Raw genomic sequence first — 13339 nt, forward strand, 5'->3', positions numbered from 1 at the left:
CAGCGCCTGGTATTTTAAAGGGTCTTGTTCCTCTCCACGCATTCTTCTTCTACTGTTATCTAGGACCTACAGCATTACGCGTTACTTAGTCTTTCCTGAGGTGAGCGGCCATCTGCCTTGGGATTCCCCCACACTATTTACTGAGGGTAGTACACGAGGGACTGGTACCGGTCTCTTCCTTTTTCTTATTCCCACAGACTTCTCCATAGGAGAGCATTGATCAGTGTTATCGGTGCTCCATTGCTTCAGCATGGCAAAGCTGAACGCACGGCTGGAGCACCGATCGGACGGCCGGGAGAAAGGTAAGACACCGTGGCAGTCCCGATCAGCCCACTGAGCTAGCTGGGAACGGAATTAACCACTTTAAAACACTGCAATCAACTTTGATAGCAGCGTCTAAAGGGTTAATGCCAGACATTAGCCAGATCAGCGATGTCCGGCATTGGCCGTGAGTCCCGGTTACTGTTAGTAACCGGGACCCACCGGGTATGATGCGCGATCAACTGCTGAAAGCACGTCATACAGCAGGAGCCGCAGTGGATGTACATATATATCCATTTGTGGGAAAGGGCTAAAGCATAAAATCTGTGCTCTGGTTGTTACGGCACAAATAGAGAGCAGATTTCCACATTTTTGACTTTGCATTTTCTAGCTATTTTTGATCTTACAATATATATATATATATATCCGCCCGATCACCGGACAGACATATGAATACCTAGACATAGCTGCTGCCGGTCTGTGATGTTCTCCAGGCTGCTCTTGAAGACGCTCAGGTAAGCGGCTCGGCAAAACGTGTAAAATGACTCTTCGTCATTGGGCCGGAGCTTCTGGGGTTCCGAACGTTCATCGGACACATGGCGTCTACTCGAAAGTGACGTGGTGCTTCCGTACATGCTGGACATCCTACAAATGACAAACACCGTGTTATTATACATCAATGCTCCCAAAACTGTTACAACTCCCAGCATGCCCTAACATTTATGGCCATGACTGTATGAATAAGGTTTTTACAAACATTTTTTAATTAGAAGGGCCCTTTTTTTTCTACTTGAGCCCCTGCCCCCCAAAATGTCTGTGCACATCACTGGAAGAGATGGCACCAGGATGCATTATGGGAAGAAGACAAGCCGGCGGGGGCCGTGTGATGGGCAATGTTCTGCTGGAGACCTTGTGTCCTCCATCATGTGGATGTTACGGTGACATGTACCACCTACCTATCCATTGTACAGACCAAGTCCCTCCCTTTATGGCAGCAGGACCCCGTAATGGCAGCGGCCTCTATCAGCAGGATAATGCCGCCCCGGCCACACTACAAACATTGCCCAGAAATGAGGAACATTGAGGAAAAAGATTATCCGATCGATCATTTGTGGGATGTGCTGGATTGTCTCATCTATGGAGGCCGAACCTCACATCTTACAGGATCTGATAAAACAGGACACAGCACAGAGCCAAGGGGTCTGGACCTTGGGGGTCAGAGCTTTGGCTCTCCGGACATGCTGGGAGTTGTAGTTTTGCACCAGCTGGAGGCACACTGGTTGGGAAACACTACATTATAAGCTGTTCTACTGTTACCTGCAGTTACCACTAGGTGGAGCTTCAGAGCTTGGTGAAGACAGAAGATCATCATTTTACTTTGTAAGGGTGCGTTCACACTACGGAATTCGGCAAGCGAAACTCCGCGGTGTGAACTTAACATCAGTGTGAATGGGTCTCTGCGAGACCCGTTCACACTGCGGAATTTCCGCGGCGGACAATTCCGACGCTGAAATTGTTCCGTGCAAAGAAAAAACATGTTCATGCTTTGCGCGGAAGTCCGCGAGCACTGCATAGCCGTCAATGGTGACGGCTCAGTGCCCCACGGCCCTAGCGCCAAAGTATCTTCAGCGGCGGCTGCCAGGCGGAATCTCCGCTCACGGAATTCAGCTCGCGGAGTTTCTGCAGTGTCAACGCACCCTAACAGTGTTTCCCAACCAGTGTGCCTTCAGCTGTTGCAAAACTATAACTCCCAGCATGCCCGAACAGCCTCCAGCACTTAGGAGAGAAAAAAACAGTGGAGGATTGCCCTTCCCTTAAGCTTAGAGCAGCGTTTCCCAACCAGTGTGTCTCCAGCTGTTGCAAAACTATAACTCCTAGCATACCCGGACAGCCTCCAGCACTTAGGAGAGAAAAAAAACAGTGGAGGATTGCCCTTCCCTTGAGTTTAGAGCAGCGTTTCCCAACCAGTGTGTCTCCAGCTGTTGCCAAACTACAACTCCCAGCATGCCTGGACAGCCTATGGCTGTCCGGGCATGCTGGGAGTTGTAGTTTGGCAACAGCTGGAGGCACACTAGTTGGGAAACACTGCCTTACAGGATGATGTCGGACCAACCTGAGACCCATCACATCTACAATATAGCAGGATCTGGCGCCATGATGGTTACGCTGTTGTTGCTCTAACACACTGTAACATTATTGTAGCAGGAAATCTCTTGCAGCCCATTACAATCACCGTCTCCCCATCGGAGGGTCCCCTTCAGGACTCATTGGAATCTTCCTCCGCAGAAATAAAAGGGTTTTTTCTTCTTTTTCCACTTGGGAGGGAAAGTTAATAGACGTATCTCATGGATGAAATCTCCCATCTAGAGGATCCGCACTGCACACGGATTACAGCGGTGTTATAAGACCCCACAGGGAGGAGACGTCACAGGCGCGGGCTATTAATGGGGGTCATTAGATATTGATGGGAAGCGTGCACACCTATAGTATGTAAAGAGAGCGGCGCTGAGGAGCAACCGAGAGAATCCGCATCTACGAGGAAGGAAAGAACTCTGCATCATGGAGCAGAAAGAGGATCTCGGCAAGGGAACATTATGTGCTGAATTCTCTAGGGCAGTGGTGCGACTGTACCCCCAAAGGCTGAAAGTATGTCCGCGGGTACCCCTTGCGTGTAAATTCATGTGGAACTTATGCGCGAGGGGTACTACCCACGGATAAAAGGCGTGTGCTTACCTTTATACTGATGCAACACTTAATCCCCTTTTGCCATTATTATCCGACATAGTAAAAGGGGATCAGAGGGAGGGGGGAATTATGGCACAAGGGGGGGAATTATGGCGCAATGCGCTGACAAATACTGGCCAATGCATGGCCGGTATTTGTCAGTGCATTGCGTATCCCCGCACAACTGGTGGAGTACCCCTAGGGGTACGCGTACCACCGGTTGAGAACCCCTGCTCTAGTGTGAACATTAGGGCTGGGGGGGGGGGGGGGGGTCATATTAGAGGGGGGGGGGGGTAGGACAGGTTGGTAAGGACGGGGAGGCATTTTAGGTGGAGGGGTGGGATGGCTTGGTAAGGGTGAGAGAAGTCATGTTAGGAATGAAACAGGTTCAGAAGAGTGGAGGACATGTTGGGGGAAGGGGGGGATAGGCTGTGAAGAATGGGGTCATGTTAGGGAGGAGGATTGTGTTAGGGAAGGATGGGGGGTAGTCATGTTATGGGAGGGCTGGAAAGGGATTGAAAGGGCAGTGGGGTCGTGTTAGGGAAAGGGGGGGGTCAGGTGAGTGGAGGGACAGGTTGGGAAGGGGGCGGGGTCAAGTTAGAGGAGGGGGAAGGGTTGAGAAGAGCGGGGTGGGGGGTCATCTTAGGGGAGGGGTAGGACAGGTTAGAAAGGACGTTCGTCACGTTAGGGCAGGAGTGGGATGGGAAGGATGGGGGTCACGTTAGGGGAGGAGTGACAAGGGTTGGGAAAGGTGCAGGGCTCATGTTAGGGGAAGGTGAAACATGTTGGTTAGGGCAGAAGGTCATGTTAGGGGAGGGGTGGGACAGGTTGGGAAGGAGGTTTGGTTCATGTTAGGGGAGGGGGAGTCATGTTAGGAGAGGGGATGGGTTGGTTCATGTTGGTGGAGGGGGAGTCATGTTAGGAGAGGGGAGGGGTTGGTTCATGTTAGGGGAGGGGAGGGGTTGGTTCATGTTGGTGGAGGGGGAGTCATGTTAGGGGAGGGGATGGGTTGGTTCATGTTAGGGGAGGGGATGGGTTGGTTCATGTTGGTGGAGGGGGAGTCATGTTAGGGGAGGGGATGGGTTGGTTCATGTTGGTGGAGGGGGAGTCATGTTAGGAGAGGGGAGGGGTTGGTTCATGTTAGGGGAGGGGAGGGGTTGGTTCATGTTGGTGGAGGGGGAGTCATGTTAGGGGAGGGGATGGGTTGGTTCATGTTAGGGGAGGGGAGGGGTTGGTTCATGTTGGTGGAGGGGGAGTCATGTTAGGGGAGGGGATGGGTTGGTTCATGTTAGGGGAGGGGAGGGGTTGGTTCATGTTGGTGGAGGGGGAGTCATGTTAGGGGAGGGGATGGGTTGGTTCATGTTAGGGGAGGGGATGGGTTGGTTCATGTTGGTGGAGGGGGAGTCATGTTAGGGGAGGGGATGGGTTGGTTCATGTTAGGGGAGGGGGAGTCATGTTAGGCTGCTTTCACACTACAAAATTCATCCGTTATAAACGTCCATTATAAAAACCCTGAAAATTGGCCGTTACAAAATCCCATTATAGTCTATAAGATTTTTAAATTATTTGTTTTAACCTATTATCGCCCGTTATTAATAATGGACGTTATTTTGTGACAGAAGATAGTAACGGGGGAAATAATGCATGCACTATTTCTTCCATTCATTCTCCCGTCACAAAATAACGTCCGTTATTAATAACCGGCGATAACGGGTTAAAACAGATAATTAAAAAAATCTCATAGACTATAATGGGATTTTGTAACGGCCGTTTAACGTACGATTTTCAGGGTTTTTATAACGGATGAATTTTATAATGTGAAAGCAGCCTTAAGGGAGGGAGGGGGGGGGGGGGGACAGGTTGGAAGGAGGAGAGGACAGTGTTGGGGCTGGATGGGTGGATATATAAACAGGCAGGTGTATGGAGTGGATGTACAGAAGGATGGGCGGGAGATGGAGGGGTCATAGTTCAGCAGTGGGTGCAGATAGCAGCCATGATCTGGGGTGACATCTGATCGCCCCTGGTGGGGTCAGGAAGGGATCATTCCTACCCCTGAGATTCCGATAAAAAAAATAAAAAAAATACACTTTCCTCTGGATCTCCCGGCGTCGGCTTCTTTAGGTTCACCCTCCATTATTTAGTAGTATATGGAAACTCTGCCTAAGGCTACGTTCACACGCGCAGATTTTTTAGCAGGTTTTCCGATGCGTATTTGAAAGTGGGCGGGCTCTTCTCGGCTGTCCGCAGCAGATTTTCCGTGGCGGAATGTACACTGCGGAAAATCCGCCGCAAGCCCCATCGAACTCAGTAGGGACTGTGGCGGATTTTCCGCAGCGTAAATTCCACCGCGGAAAATCTGCTGCAGACAGCCGAGAAGAGCCCGCCCACTTTCAAATACGCAGCGGAAAACCCGCTAAAAAATCAGCGCGTGTGAACGTACAAAAATCAGCGCGTGTGAACGTACCCTTAGGGTGCGTTCACACTGCGGAAATCTTGCTGAATCTCCGCTCGCGGAATTCAGCCTGGCAGCCGCCGCCAGGATCCTTCGGCATTAGGACTGCGTGGCACCGCGACGTCACCAGTGCCGGCTATGCAGTGCCCGCGGAATTGCGCTCAAAGAATGAACATGTTCATTCTTTGCGCGAAACAATTGCTCAGTGTGAATGGGTCTCGCAAAAGACCAATTCACACCGATGTTAAAGTTCACCACGCGGAATTCCACGCGGAAAGGGCGTCAGTGGTCCCAGATAGCTCCAAGTTGTGTACAGTATTACAGCTCAGTCCTATTGAAGTCAAGTTTTAATGCCACACACGACCTGCAGTCAGGGGTGGCGCTATTTTTAGGAGGAGAGCACCTTTAAAATTATTATTATTATTATCATTTTTTTTAGTGTATACGACTTGTTTTCTTTCTGGAATTATTTAATAACCGTAATCACCGAGGACCCGAAGTTGAAATATAATAATGCACAAATCTGCGCGCACACTATTCCATTTTCTGGAATAGAAATCCGTAGGTATATCCCCCCTCAACCAATGACATCAGACTAGAGCAGTGGTCTCCAAACTGCGGACCTCCAGATGTTGCAAAACTACAACTCCCAGCATGCCCGGACAGCCAACGGCTGTCCGGGCATGCTGGGAGTTGTAGTTTTGCAACATCTGGAGGTCCTCAGGTTGGAGACCACTGGACTAGAATGCTAGTTCCTAGGGCAAGGTTTCCCAACCAGGGTGCCACCAGCTGTTGCAAAACTACAACTCCCAGCATGCCCAGACAGCCTTTGGCTGTCTGGGCATGCTGGGAGTTGTAGTTTTGCAACAGCTGGAGGCAGACTGGTTAGGAAACCCTGTCCCATGGTCAGCAGCACATCTCTCCCATACACAGTCTCGGAACCCCCCTGTCTACTCACTCTATTGTCCCCCGTCGGCTCAGCTAGTGTCTCTTCTGCCGCTGCTCCGTTTCCAGGGGAACGATGAGCCGGAAGTGACGTATCGTCCACTAACAAACATGGCCGCCGCGGTTTCAACGTCTCACATACCGTGACTTTCGAGTGTTTAAAATGAGATTAATACAAGCGGCCAAACGAGTCGTCCATGAAACCTCGACGGGTTATAGTTTATAATAAGAATTTGTGCATGAAAGTGGCTCGGAACCTTTAGAGCGTTACACTTGTTCCGGGGGGGAAGGGTTTAGTGGCGCACCGGGCGCCAATGTCAGAAATAAGAAGCGTTCGGTGATCAGTGGGGACATGCCGTGAGTACACATCTGTATTATATTCCTGGTTGTGGATTATTAGGCAGCAGGGAGCGGATTTTAGGACCTTAGATCGTTTTAATCCCAATGGCTTCAAAGACTACCACTCCCATCATGCACTGCAAGAGAACTGGGGCTTATTTATAAACCCCTGATAATCTGTTACTGAGGTTAAAGGGGTTCTCCACCATAAGGTGATTTTAGTACCTACCTGGCAGTAATGGACATGCTTAGGAAGGATCTGCGCCTGTCTTGGGGCTAAATGGCTATGTTGTGAGATTACCTTAACACTGGGGCTAGCTTTTCGTGAACTGGTATTTCCTGTTTGTGTTTTCTTTTTTTGACTACAAATCCCATAATTCCATTTCCTCCCTCCCACACATCAGCCACCCCACCCATTGAAACATAAATGAGCTGCATCCATTCAAAAGACCAGTGGTTTTCAATCAGGGTGCCTACAGCTGTTGCATTAGTTGCAGATTAATCCCTACACCCATTGAAGCAGACAGGCTCCCTGTCATCAGCTGACTAGTGAGTCAGGTCTCAGCCGCATTGCAACCTGGGAAAAATCTGAGACAACAGTCATCTTGTATGCTGGTAAAAATAAATATTGGGGCAAAAATCACATAAGAATTGTGAGAAAACCGTCACACACAGGTACAGACACTATATTATGAAATACACTAACTTTACAGCCCCTGTAGTATAGTCAAATAATTTTTTTTTCCTGGAATACCCCTTTAACCCCTCAAGGACCAGGCCCATTTTGGCCTTATGGACACAGCCGATTATATTTAAGCATTTTCGTTTTTTCCTCCTCGCCTTCTAAAAATCATAACTCTCTTATATTTCCATCCACAGACGCATATGAGGGCTTATGTATTGCGTCACCAATTGTACTTTGTAACTACATCACTTATTTTACCATAAAATGTACGGCTCAACCAAACAAATATTATTTATGTGGGAAAATTGAAAAGAAAACAATTTAGCAAATGGAAAGTTTTGTTTTCACGCTGTACACTTTCCGGTAAAAATGACATGTTTTCTTTATTCTGTGGGTCAATACGATTAAAATAATACCCATCCTATATGCTTTTCTATAATTGTGCTGCTTAAAAAAAATCTCAAACCATTTTAACAAAATTAGTATGTTTGAAATTGCCCTATTTTGACCACCTATAACTTTCTAATTTTTCCGTATATGGGGCGGTATGAGGGCTCATTTTTTGCGCCATGATCTGTAGTTTTTATCAGTAACACTTTTGCTTAGGGTTTACTTTTTTACTTTGTGACAAAAAAGCAGCAATTTTGGACTTTTTAAAATTTTTTTACGTTTACGCCGTTCACCGTACGGGATAATTAACAAAATATTTTAATAGTTCAGACTTTTATGCACGCGGCGATTATAAATATGTGTATTAATTATTTTTCTTAACGCTTTTTGGGGGTTAAAATGGGAAAACCGGACATTTTACTTTATTATTGGGGGAGGGGATTTTTCACATTTTTTCACTTTTTTATTTTACATTTTTTTACTTTCATTTTTACACATTTTATGTCCCCATAGGAGACTATTCATAGCAATCCTTTGATTGCTAACACTGTTCAGTGCTATGCATAGGACACAGCACTGCTCAGTATTATCGGTGATCTTCTGCTCTGGTCTGCTCGATCTCAGACCAGAGCAGAAGACCCCGGGAGACGGCCGGAGCCAGGTGAGGGGACCTCCGGCGGCCATGCTGGATGATCGGATCCCTGCGGCAGCGCTGCTGGCGATCCGATCATCCATTCAAAGTACCGCACTGCCACAGATGCCGTGATCTGTATTGATCATGGCATCTGAGGGGTTAATGCCATGATAGCAGCCAGGACCTGCCGAGCATGACGCGTGCACCTGCCCGGTGCGTAAATGTACGTCATGTTGCATTAAGTACCACGTCACCATGACGTCCATTTACGCCCATTGTCATTAAGGGGTTAAAACTGGCAACTGACAGTGGCCATTTGTGATCAGGGCTACATGGTGACTACAGATCGTTGATCAGCACAACTAATGTAACTGAATTGTGTTCTGACTTCGCGAGCGCCCCCATGATGAATCACATCGAATTCTTTCAAAATTACGGATAACCCATCACCATTCACTTACATTATTTGCCCTGCTGTGCCATGCAGCCGTCTCTGCCTTTTGGCCAAGATCAAGTGTAGTATCTGTTCTTATCAGGCAGTGCACTGCTAGGAATGGATGCTACATGGGGGGGGCAGGTGTACCGGGGCGCTCCGAGGCCGGTGCCACGAAACCAGCTCAATGGCTGCCCCGATGTGACCTGCTTCCTCCGGGTCTCACCATGAGGCCGAGAGGGTTTAGAGCCGAGGTCCTTTAGTGCCTTGGGGAGTAGTGACCCCGAGGTGCGGAAACTTACTAGGGGGGATTTATCAACCTGTGGAGAGGAAAGCTTGCCCAGTTGCCCATAGCAACCAATCAGCTTGCTTCTTTCATTTTTAGGAAGGCCTGGGAAAAACGAAAGAAGTGATCTGATTGGTTGCTATGGGCAACTGGACAATCTTTCCTCTCAACTGGTTATGATAAATCTCCCCTACTGGGAGTATTGGCTCACTGAGTGGAAGCACGGGCACCATGATCTCTTCACCTTGTGGCACTCACCTCTTGATTCCCGGCCTTCTGGCTAGGATCAGAGAAATGTTTATAGATCCGTCCGGATGTCCGGGCAGTATATCTGCGCACATTCACTTATTTATTTATTTTTTGTCTCACTGTGTCACTTTTTGCGTGTTGTGTGTCCACAGGATTGTTAGGATGCGGTAGCCCTTCTGGGTGTCCCTCCTGGTGGTCTAGGGGAGGTGTGTGTGGCCATTAGGTTCTGCACCTCCCTGCAAACACCCTGGGTACTCTTGCATGGGAAGGGTACCTACCGTTATCGGCTCTGCGGGCAGATACATTGGCTAACGCCAAGGAGGATGCTGGGAGCATTTGTGGTCCCTTAGTAGCTTCGGCGAAAAGGGACATCGAACCTGGGACCTCGCAGGCACCTTTTGGTCCGGAGGCGAAGGGTAAGGTTTGTTGGGCGGCCTCTCTCCTATCCGAGATCTTGCGATAGACCGCATCCTTTGTGCACGTTATTTTAGTGTAACCCGTTTGCACTTTTTCTTGCACTTTGGGTGTTTCGAGAGCACGTTCCTCGGCTCTTAGATAAAAAAATGCAGCGGTTCATTGTTATATCGGCCCCTGTCACCGGTAAAATAGCTGTTGCACTTAAAGAAGCGCTCTGGAAAATAAATATATAATTTATAAAAATCTCCCAATAGGGGACACCTCCCTGTTTATTGTTCCCTAGCATAGTCCCATAAGACTTAATGTGTTTGCCCCCATTGTACACCCCAGTAAGGAGGCCGGGCTGCAGCAGCTCCAGCACAGAAGACCACTATGTCAGCCGGCCACAGCATTCGCCCCCCTCTGATCCCCCTTGTGCCAAATCATCCCCCCGCCACATCTTTTACCCTCTATGCAAATAACCCCCCTGTGCAACATCTCTCTCTGTCCCTCTTATCATAGTGATGATTACTACTCACTCCTCCCCCTAATAACTGCTCCTGTTGATGATTACTACTGACTCCTCCCCCTAATAACTGCTCCTGTTGATGATTACTACTGACTCCTCCCCCTAATAACTGCTCCTGGTGATGATTACTGCTGACTCCTCTCCCTAATAACTGCTCCTGTTGATGATTACTGCTGACTCCTCCCCCTAATAACTGCTCCTGTTGATGATTACTGCTGACTCCTCCCCCTAATAACTGCTCCTGTTGATGATTACTGCTGACTCCTCCCCCTAATAACTGCTCCTGTTGATGATTACTGCTGACTCCTCCCCTAATAAATAACTGCTCCTGTTGATGATTACTGCTGACTCCTCCCCCTAATAACTGCTCCTGTTGATGATTACTGCTGACTCCTCCCCTAATAACTGCTCCTGTTGATGATTACTGCTGACTCCTCCCCTAATAAATAACTGCTCCTGTTGATGATTACTGCTGACTCCTCCCCTAATAACTGCTCCTGTTGATGATTACTGCTGACTCCTCCCCTAATAAATAACTTCTCCTGTTGATGATTACTGCTGACTCCTCCCCCTAATAACTGCTCCTGTTGATGACTACTGCTGACTCCTCCCCCTAATAACTGCTCCTGTTGATGATTACTGCTGACTCCTCCCCCTAATAAATAACTGCTCCTGTTAATGATTACTGCTGACTCCTCCCCCTAATAATTAGATAACTGCTAGAGATGAGCGAACTTACAGTAAATTCGATTTGTCACAAACTTCTCGGCTCGGCAGTTGATGACTTATCCTGCATAAATTAGTTCAGCTTTCAGGTGCTCCGGTGGGCTGGAAAAGGTGGATACAGTCCTAGGAAAGAGTCTCCTAGGACTGTATCCGCTTTTTCCAGCCCACGGGAGCACCTGAAAGCTGAACTAATTTATGCAGGAAAAGGCATCAACTGCCGAGCCGAGAAGTTCGTGACGAATCGAATTTACTGTAAGTTCGCTCATCTCTAATAACTGCTCCTGTTGAGGATTACTGCTGACTCCTCTCCCTAATAATTAGATAACTGCTCCTGTTGATGATTATTGCTGACTCCTCCCATTAATAATTAGATAATTGCTCCTAGTGATTACTGCTGACTCCGCCCTCATACAATAATTAGATAATTGCTTCTAGTGATGATTACTGTTGACTCCGCCCTCTTATAATTAGATGACAGCTTTGAATGATTACTGCTGACTCCGCCCTCTTATAATAATTAGATAACAGCTCCTAGTGATATTGATGACTCCTCCCTCTTATAATTAGATAACAGCTCCTAGTGATATTGATGACTCCTCCCTCTTATAATTAAATAACAGCTCCTAGTGATATTGATGACTCCGCCCTCTTATAATAAATAATTGTTCCTAGTGATATTGATGACTCCTCCCTCATATAATTAGATAACAGCTCCTAGTGATATTGATGACTCCGCCCTCTTATAATAGTTAGATAATAGCTCCTAGTGATAATTACCGCTGACTCCTCCCTCTTATAATAATTAGATAGCAGCTCCTAGTGATAATTACCGCTGACTCCTCCCTCTTATAATAATTAGATAACAGCTCCTAGTGATATTGATGACTCCTCCCTCTTATAATAATTAGATATCAGCTCCTAGTGATAATTACTGCTGACTCCTCCCTCTTATAATAATTAGATATCAGTTCCTAGTGATAATTACTGCTGACGCCTCCCTCATATAATTAGATAACAGCTCCTAGTGATATTGATGACTCCTCCCTCTTATAATTAGGTAACAGCTCCTAGTGATATTGATGACTCCTCCCTCTTATAATAATTAGATATCAGCTCCTAGTGATAATTACTGCTGACTCCTCCCTCTTATAATAATTAGATATCAGTTCCTAGTGATAATTACTGCTGACGCCTCCCTCATATAATTAGATAACAGCTCCTAGTGATATTGATGACTCCTCCCTCTTATAATTAGGTAACAGCTCCTAGTGATATTGATGACTCCTCCCTCTTATAATAATTATCTCCTAGTGATAATTACCGCTGACTCCTCCCTCTTATAATTAGATAACAGCTCCTAGTGATATTGATGACTCCTCCCTCTTATAATTAGATAACAGCTCCTAGTGAGATTGATGACTCCTCCCTCTTATAATAATTAGATATCAGCTCCTAGTGATATTGATGACTCCTCCCTCTTATAATAATTAGATATCAGCTCCTAGTGATAATTACCGCTGACTCCTCCCTCTTATAATATTTAGATAGCAGCTCCTAGTGATAATTACCACTGACTCCTCCCTCTTATAATAATTAGCAGCTCCTAGTGATTACTGCTGACTCCTCCCTCTTATAATAATTAGCAGCTCCTAGTGATAATTACCGCTGACTCCTCCCTCTTATAATTAGATAACAGCTCCTAGTGATAATTACCGCTGACTCCTCCCTCTTATAATAATTAGATAACAGCTCCTAGTGATAATTACCGCTGACTCCTCCCTCTTATAATTAGATAACAGATCCTAGTGATATTGATGACTCCTCCCTCTTATAATAATTAGATATCAGCTCCTAGTGATAATTACCGCTGACTCCTCCCTCTTATAATATTTAGATAGCAGCTCCTAGTGATAATTACCACTGACTCCTCCCTCTTATAATAATTAGCAGCTCCTAGTGATTACTGCTGACTCCTCCCTCTTATAATAATTAGCAGCTCCTAGTGATAATTACCGCAGACTCCTCCCTCTTATAATAATTAGATAACAGCTCCTAGTGATAATTACCGCTGACTCCTCCCTCTTATAATAATTAGATATCAGCTCCTAGTGATAATTACTGCTGACTCCTCCCTCTTATAATAATTAGATATCAGCTCCTAGTGATAATTACCGCTGACTCCTCCCTCTTATAATTAGATAACAGCTCCTAGTGATAATTACCGCTGACTCCTCCCTCTTATAATAATTAGATAGCAGCTCCTAGTGATAATTACTGCTGACTCCTCCCT

At 46.8% G+C, this 13339-nt stretch overlaps 1 protein-coding gene across 1 annotated transcript in view; it reads right to left on the bottom strand.

Annotated features, from left to right (window-relative positions):
* EFCAB7 (EF-hand calcium binding domain 7) overlaps positions 1 to 6529 on the bottom strand; it is a gene marked incomplete in the record, with an annotated part of 74497 nt that extends 67968 nt beyond the window's left edge. Inside the window, 2 exon segments of the mRNA XM_056532855.1 lie at positions 719 to 906; positions 6396 to 6529. Coding sequence (XP_056388830.1) covers positions 719 to 905 — 187 coding nt within the window.
* Positions 6530 to 13339: the final 6810 nt, after the last annotated feature.

This window comes from Hyla sarda, chromosome 7, assembly GCF_029499605.1.
Source record: "Hyla sarda isolate aHylSar1 chromosome 7, aHylSar1.hap1, whole genome shotgun sequence".
Classification (NCBI taxonomy): domain Eukaryota; kingdom Metazoa; phylum Chordata; class Amphibia; order Anura; family Hylidae; genus Hyla; species Hyla sarda.